The sequence below is a fragment of the Oncorhynchus tshawytscha genome, linkage group LG05, assembly GCF_018296145.1.
Source record: "Oncorhynchus tshawytscha isolate Ot180627B linkage group LG05, Otsh_v2.0, whole genome shotgun sequence".
Taxonomy (NCBI): Eukaryota; Metazoa; Chordata; class Actinopteri; order Salmoniformes; family Salmonidae; genus Oncorhynchus; species Oncorhynchus tshawytscha.
In genome coordinates, this window is record NC_056433.1 from 22,190,040 (window position 1) to 22,198,078 (window position 8,039).

At 41.9% G+C, this 8,039-nt stretch overlaps 1 protein-coding gene across 1 annotated transcript; it reads left to right on the forward strand.

The window, feature by feature from the left end:
* Positions 1–4,776: 4,776 nt before the first annotated feature.
* Positions 4,777–7,580, forward strand: LOC112250158 (12-(S)-hydroxy-5,8,10,14-eicosatetraenoic acid receptor). The gene has a single exon (XM_024420061.2). The coding sequence runs from the start codon at positions 5,111–5,113 to the stop codon at positions 6,134–6,136; it is 1,026 nt and encodes a 341-aa protein (XP_024275829.1). The 5' UTR covers positions 4,777–5,110; the 3' UTR covers positions 6,137–7,580.
* Positions 7,581–8,039: the final 459 nt, after the last annotated feature.

Sequence of the window (8,039 nt, forward strand, 5' to 3'; positions counted from 1 at the left end):
TGGGCACGTTACGCCTGGGGCCATGTGCTCTCTTACCACAAAACATCAGATGGGGCAGCAGCTTGTCCTAGTTCCTCCCGTCTCTCTCAATGACCTTCTTCAGCATCTGTTTTAGGGTCTTATTAAAGCGTTCCACCAGCCCGTCCATTTCTGGATGGTACACACTGGTCCTCACTTGTTTTATTCGCAACAGATTGCAGACATCTTTCATCACACAAGACATGAACGCGGTGCCCTGGTCCGTCAGGATTTCCTGCGGAATAACCACCCGGCTAAATAAATGAAGAGCTCCCATGCAATACCTTTTGCTGCCGCCGTGCGTAGCGGGATTGCCTCAGGATACTAAACCACGATTACCAGGATGTATTGGTGTCCCCTCGCGGTCTTCAACAACGGATCCACCAGATCCATTGCCACCCGCTCAAATGGCACTCCTATAATGGGCAAGGGAACCAAAGGGTTTCTATAGTGCACCCTCAGAGCTGTGATCTGGCATTCCGGGCAACTACGGCAGTAGCCCTCCACGGCATGTGTGACGTAGAAGTCTAGCTGGCTGGCTGCGGGCAGTATTTGGTTCTTTAACGCACGCACACATTCGTCACTCCTCCCTGCTCCATTATCAGATAAGGTAAAAATGTGGGTCGACACACAAGTTAACTTCTCTGTCTTAGTACATACATTTCACACTTGTGTCAATGTTCATATTTACAGTGCCTTGCGAAAGTATTCGGCCCCCTTGAACTTTGCGACCTTTTGCCACATTTCAGGCTTCAAACATAAAGATATAAAACTGTATTTTTTTGTGAAGAATCAACAACAAGTGGGACACAATCATGAAGTGGAACGACATTTATTGGATATTTCAAACTTTTTTAACAAATCAAAAACTGAAAAATTGGCGTGCAAAATTATTCAGCCCCCTTAAGTTAATACTTTGTAGCGCCACCTTTTGCTGCGATTACAGCTGTAAGTCGCTTGGGGTATGTCTCTATCAGTTTTGCACATCGAGAGACTGAAATTTTTTCCCATTCCTCCTTGCAAAACAGCTCGAGCTCAGTGAGGTTGGATGGAGAGCATTTGTGAACAGCAGTTTTCAGTTCTTTCCACAGATTCTCGATTGGATTCAGGTCTGGACTTTGACTTGGCCATTCTAACACCTGGATATGTTTATTTTTGAACCATTCCATTGTAGATTTTGCTTTATGTTTTGGATCATTGTCTTGTTGGAAGACAAATCTCCGTCCCAGTCTCAGGTCTTTTGCAGACTCCATCAGGTTTTCTTCCAGAATGGTCCTGTATTTGGCTCCATCCATCTTCCCATCAATTTGAACCATCTTCCCTGTCCCTGCCGAAGAAAAGCAGGCCCAAACCATGATGCTGCCACCACCATGTTTGACAGTGGGGATGGTATGGGCAGGGTGATGAGCTGTGTTGCTTTTACGCCAAACATAACATTTTGCATTGTTGCCAAAAAGTTCAATTTTGGTTTCATCTGGCCAGAGCACCTTCTTCCACATGTTTGGTGTGTCTCCCAGGTGGCTTGTGGCAAACTTTAAACAACACTTTTTATGGATATTTTTAAGAAATGGTTTTCTTCTTGCCACTCTTCCATAAAGGCCAGATTTGTGCAATATACGACTGATTGTTGTCCTATGGACAGAGTCTCCCACCTCAGCTGTAGATCTCTGCAGTTCATCCAGAGTGATCATGGGCCTCTTGGCTGCATCTCTGATCAGTCTTCTCCTTGTATGAGCTGAAAGTTTAGAGGGACGGCCAGGTCTTGGTAGATTTGCAGTGGTCTGATACTCCTTCCATTTCAATATTATCGCTTGCACAGTGCTCCTTGGGATGTTTAAAGCTTGGGAAATCTTTTTGTATCCAAATCCGGCTTTAAACTTCTTCACAACAGTATCTCGGACCTGCCTGGTGTGTTCCTTGTTCTTCATGATGCTCTCTGCGCTTTTAACGGACCTCTGAGACTATCACAGTGCAGGTGCATTTATACGGAGACTTGATTACACACAGGTGGATTGTATTTATCATCATTAGTCATTTAGGTCAACATTGGATCATTCAGAGATCCTCACTGAACTTCTGGAGAGAGTTTGCTGCACTGAAAGTAAAGTGGCTGAATAATTTTGCACGCCCAATTTTTCAGTTTTTGATTTGTTAAAAAAGTTTGAAATATCCAATAAATGTCGTTCCACTTCATGATTGTGTCCCACTTGTTGTTGATTCTTCACAAAAAAATACAGTTTTATATCTTTATGTTTGAAGCCTGAAATGTGGCAAAAGGTCGCAAAAGTTCAAGGGGGCCGAATACTTTCGCAAGGTACTGTAATATAAGCAATATGTACTTTACTTATCGATGTTATGGATGAGCGCGTTTGTTTGTTCTGTTCCTCTCTCTCTCCATCTCTGTAGCTTCCGGGTATGCTGTATGCTGGATAAGGACCCCAGCAAAGGGAATTGGGCTGACTTTGTATTGCCTGTCCCAAAAGGCTCATTAATTAATGTAAATGTGCATATTGAAAGACACTGTCAGTAGTAATGTAATTTTGTAAATGTTATGTTGTGATATTGTTTTAAAAACGTGTTGCAATGTATATCCTTTAGTATGTTTACTTAATGGAAAATGTAGGTTTGACGAGGTAATTGCTTTTAATTGTTCTGAGGGGAGGGGCTAGCCCTACAAAAGGAGCCTCTCTTTTAGTTCATGGAGAGGCATTTTGGATTGAGCTGTGAATGGGGCAGTATTGTTTTTAGCTGTCCCATAAGGTATACATTTGATGGCAGTACTGCTGGTTTTGTTCCGGAATCACTTTGTAAAAAAGCACCCTTGCACAGAAGAACTTTTGCGGCTCCGCCATCTTTTTTTATTTTGATAGAGGTTAGGTTTTCCAGTATAGCCTTCTGTTTTCCAGTATAGCCTTTTCCAGTATAGCCTTCTACGTCTAGCGCGCTAGACTCCGGACCAGTGGAACCGGTTCTCGATCCGCTCCCTGGTTTTCCCCAGGTGTGCCACAAGCAGGTGTATGTGGGCAAGCTGCGACACAGTCCTAACATACTGGCTGGGTATGAGTAACAAGTCTTTGGTCTCCCCATTATGCTTTACTACCTGATACAATAAATGATGCTTGGTTGCGAAGTGGGGGTAGCGCCAATTACTTACTCCAGTACGCCATCCACCACAATCACCTGGCCCCTATTATTCTGGAGATTGGGGTGTTCTAACTGAGCCATCCCGAACTGACCCGTGAGGATTCCCGTGTCGGGAGGGCCGTCTAGGCCTCCACCGCCATAAAGGGGAGCCTGAGGTCTTCCTCGCATGGTGGCTCGCTTGCAGGAGTGGGGTCGTCTCCCTCCTCCGGTCCGACTCGGGTCCAATGGACACCTCTCATGGTGGGGGTTGGGTTGCACAGGCCACCATCCTTTTTCCTTTTCTTCCTACCTCCCATGCGCGCCTCCCCAGGTCCTTCCTCCACAGTGCCTGGAAGAGAGGGCAGTCTCAACCGAGGAGAAATCGGTCGAGACTGCCAAAAGTTAGTAGTGATCATATTGAACAAAATGTATTTATTGCCATTTACATTCTGCATAGAGCGGGTGCTTTTTGTGCTATTGTACCTTTTACGCCCACCTGAGATAAATGTCAAATCTACAAAAAGGCATCTATGTACTGTATAACAATACAAGGTTCATTTATCAGTAAAATAAGACAAAATTGTTGTGGTGCAACAAGGTATGTTGTTACTGTATTGACTGTGACATGTGGTACAACTGCTAGAATTAAAAAATATTTATTAACACACATGTAGCCTACTATCATGGACATATATAGACACATTAATCTCTTCATTTTACATGACGTGTGTTCACTTATCTGACAAGGCATTAAAAAATATCTGAAAAAGGTGTTTATCTGAGCGTCGCCTCCACACCAAAGTTTTTTTGCAGCTTTGAAATTGTCCACTAGCAGGAATTTACACAAAGCTGTCAATAACATGAATAAAACATCTGTTTTGCTTGTATCCATAAAAAATGGTATAGATACCAACAACCACAGTAACTGGTTTAAACATAAAATAGCAGAAATGTTTTATATTTTTATTTTTTATTTGAACCCAAAGATGAAAGTGGTCTTAATAGGTATGTGGGCTTAATAGGTATGTGGGCTTAATGGGTATGTGGGCTTAATAGGTAGGTACACTTAACCTTCTTCATATGGTTTTGAAAAAAATACCCTGAAAAATGTGTCCGTTATCTCAGACTTCTCTGAACTGGCTACTAACTGCCATGGGTTTAAATCATGTTGGGTATACACCCCTAAAAACTGGTGTCCCTCAGGACACCAATTTCCATGTGGTAAAAGCAAGTTAATCTGCTAGTAAATCTATCCAATTCCCTAGGATACACTCCTCTTCTTGAAAACATCACAACCATTTTGTAGCATTGTTAACATTCCTGCTCATCTGAGATATTTTCAGCTAGGAACTAACTGCCTGTTGCTTCACAATGTTGCTCTTTGTCTGTTAAATCAGTCAAATGTGTTTTTTATGACAACCTCAACTACATTTTCATTCCCATGGATGTTGTGCAACTGGAAGCATGACTATGCACTTACTTGCTCCATATAGGAATTCCACAAGGAGATACAAGGACGTGTTTAGCAAAGAAAAGAGGTCACTTCTCATAAACAGTTGACAAATATGGGAAAGGTTGTTATTGTCTGAGTCAATGCAATGTTTTCCACTATGTCCTCATTCTCTCGTGTGACCAGCTGCTTATCCATTCGTTCTGTGGTGACTTGCCTAATCAGGCTTGGGAGGTGTTGCTCAACCAACAAGTCTGAACAATTTACAACTGAGGGGTACTGTATGCTGCCTGCGTGCTGGGGAGAATTACTTCCAGAGACTGAAGTGCAGTCCTTCAGTTTCACCAAGTCTAGACACGGATTAGGAGCTTGCTTCGCTTCCCTTAAACAGACTCACTTGTTTTGTAAAGTGAGGAACTATTTTGGAGTTGAGTACTTTAGAGGACTGTTTTTACTTCTTGTTAAGGATTCTGACAAGATCTGGCTGACTTTTTCTGACTGTAAAGGGGACAGCTTTCGATGATGAAAACAATGGAGAACGGCCATCCAAGTGATAACTGCACAGCAGAGAATCTGCCACTGTACAAATTTTACGCCTCTGTGATGATCATGGAATTCACCCTAGCTCTGCCGCTCAACCTCTCAGTGCTTTATCTATTCATCTTCAAGCTGAAGTTCTGGAAATCTAAAACCAACAACATTTTCCTGTTCAATCTCGTCTTGGCTGACATTCTTCTGCTTATATGTTTGCCAGTAAAGGCATATCATTTTCTTAATGGGAATCGGAGGAGTACAGAGGGAGCGACCTGCAAAGCCATGCTCTTCATGCTGTTTCTGAACCGAGGTGCCAGTATCGCCTTCCTGACTGTGATTTCAGTTGATCGCTATTTCAATGTGGTTCATCCTGGGAAAAAGAACTTTGCCAAGGCTTTTAAAAGGTCTCCTCATATCTCTTTCCTCATCTGGCTACTGCTGCTCCCCCTGACTATCCCCACCATGCTCAAGTCCTTTGAGTGCTGTAATAGTTATGGGCGTGAAGATGACACTCTAGTCGAGGACGTCACTGACACTCTGAGAGAGGTTGTGTTTTTCACCCAGATTCTCATCCCTTTCTTTGTGTTGGTCTACTGCACGGCCCGCATTGTTAACAGACTAAAAAAGAAGACCGTAGGGGATAGTACCAAGCTGCGTCGAGCAGTGTTTCTGGTCACCTCAGTAATGCTGGTCTTTTCTTTCTTTTTCTTGCCTTGTACCATAGCTAGAATGGTTCTGTTGATTTTCAGAATCAAGGATCTACAGGATGCTGAGAATGTAGCTGTTCAGCTCTATGACGGACTCATGGTTTTGTCCTACATGGATTGTTTAGTGGACCCAATTGTGTACTGCTTAAGCAGCACTAAGTTCAAAAGCCTCTACCTGACAACGTATTGCCCCAGTCTACTGAACAAAGATGCAGAATCAGCTGAAAGCCCTAACTTGACAGGAAACAACTCAAATAAAAAATGCAATAACAATGCACTGTACACTGTAAAGGGGTTGCCCTGAATTTGACAGTAACTTAGAGGAAGCTCAGTGGAAAGTACAATTCTGTATTTCATAATACAGTTAACCTAATGCTATATAAATGTGGTATCAAAGCAAGTACTGTGTTATGACACACAGTACAATACCGTAAAAATGACTGTATTCTACTGTAAAAAAGTAAATGCTACCGTAATCAGAATTAATTCATGAAATTCAATGAGGGGATGGGTTTGTATTTCACAGGATTGTACTGTATTTACAAGGGATTGGTGCAAGCAGGCTGGCTGCTAGGCAAAAATTGTTTACACATTGCAGCATTTTAATGAATATTTGGTGCTTTATATCACTTACACTTAACAAAGGCTTCCAAACTGGCAGTGACTACAGGACAAAACAGACCAAAAAGGACATGGCAAAATGCCTGCTGCCACTCCAATCTGTTTTAAATGTGATGGGGCAACATAACCACATAGGAGTTAAATTGATACAGCGTTCTCACTCACGGGTGCAACAAATATAGCCTCTTACAAGGCAGCCTCAAAACATGTTTTTCTTAATTAAATGTTTTTATTTAACAACAATACCATGCACCAACTAGTGGTCAAAAGGTTTTTGGCACTCCAAAGATATGGTATGGTACTGTGTTCTGTGGGGTGTAATTACAGTACCATTTGAAATACAGCAATTCTTTCCCTGCCCAGAACACTTTCCAACAATGCACCATAATTTACAGTATGCTGCAGTAATACCCGGACCCAGTTTTCCTTGCATGAAAATTAAGCCGTGATTAGGACTGCCCCGAGAGACCCCAAATGAACTATTTCAAAAAATAAATAAAACAATACATTTATATAAAAAGCATTATAAAATGTGTGGTTTACATCACTTTTAATGCCCGATGTCGCATATCACTAGAACATTTCAAGTTACTAAACTTACGGCCAAAATGTATATTATTTTTAGAACATTTACTCAGGCGTTTCTGGACTCCGGGGGGAGCAAACCTTCCGTGTTAACCACTATTTTCAGCGCCAATCTCCGATAGTGTAATTACAAAGATCGGCCACCAGACAGAGTCAAAAGGGTTTATTAGGAAATCTTCTTGAAGGTAGTGGTTTCATGTTATTTATTGATTGAGTACTACAGACAGTTACCAAGTGTTTAACACACTGTGACATATATGTTAAAGGGAAATGTACCGTTTTCTATGACAGTGTAGCATAGTAGACTGCTTTTCTCAAATAGAGGACATGTTTTATTACTGCATTATGACTATTTGTTCTCATGATGAGACATTCATGTTAGTTTGCCAAGCCAGACTGTGATTCACTACTTGTTTCTGTTATCATCAGTCATCTGGTTTCTTTTACCTGTGATGTCATCCTTCATGTTAAAAAGCTCATAATGACTCTGTTGTTACTAATTGTCTGGGTCAAATAAATGTTACTCTTATGATCCATAAAAAGTGTGTTGCTATTGTTGTTATTAGTTCTACTACCACTACTTGCCCACAGTCCTTGGGAGTGGGCCGTGTCAGTGGCACTGGGTTATCCTCAAAGCGGGAGAAGAAGGTGGTTAACTTGTCCGGGTAGCGAGACGTTGGTGTCCAGGACATGGCTGGTTTTCCATGAGCGACCTACACAACATACACCTAGCTTACTACACAACATACACTTGGTATTACTTTCTTAGCTGCAGTAAAAAAGAAACGTCCTATCACTATCAACTGTGTTTATTTTCAGCAAACTTAACATGTGTAAATATTTGTATGAACATAACAAGATTCAACAACTGAGACAGAAACTGAACAAGTTCCACAGACATGTGACTAACAGAAATTGAATAATGTGTCCCTGAACAAAGGGGGGGCCAAAATCAAAAGTAACAGTAACAGTCCGTATCTGGTGTGGCCACCAGCTGCATT

Bases quoted from the DNA above. Each gene is read 5' to 3' on its own strand.
- LOC112250158 (XM_024420061.2), top strand. From the start codon at position 5,111: ATGATGAAAACAATGGAGAACGGCCATCCAAGTGATAACTGCACAGCA.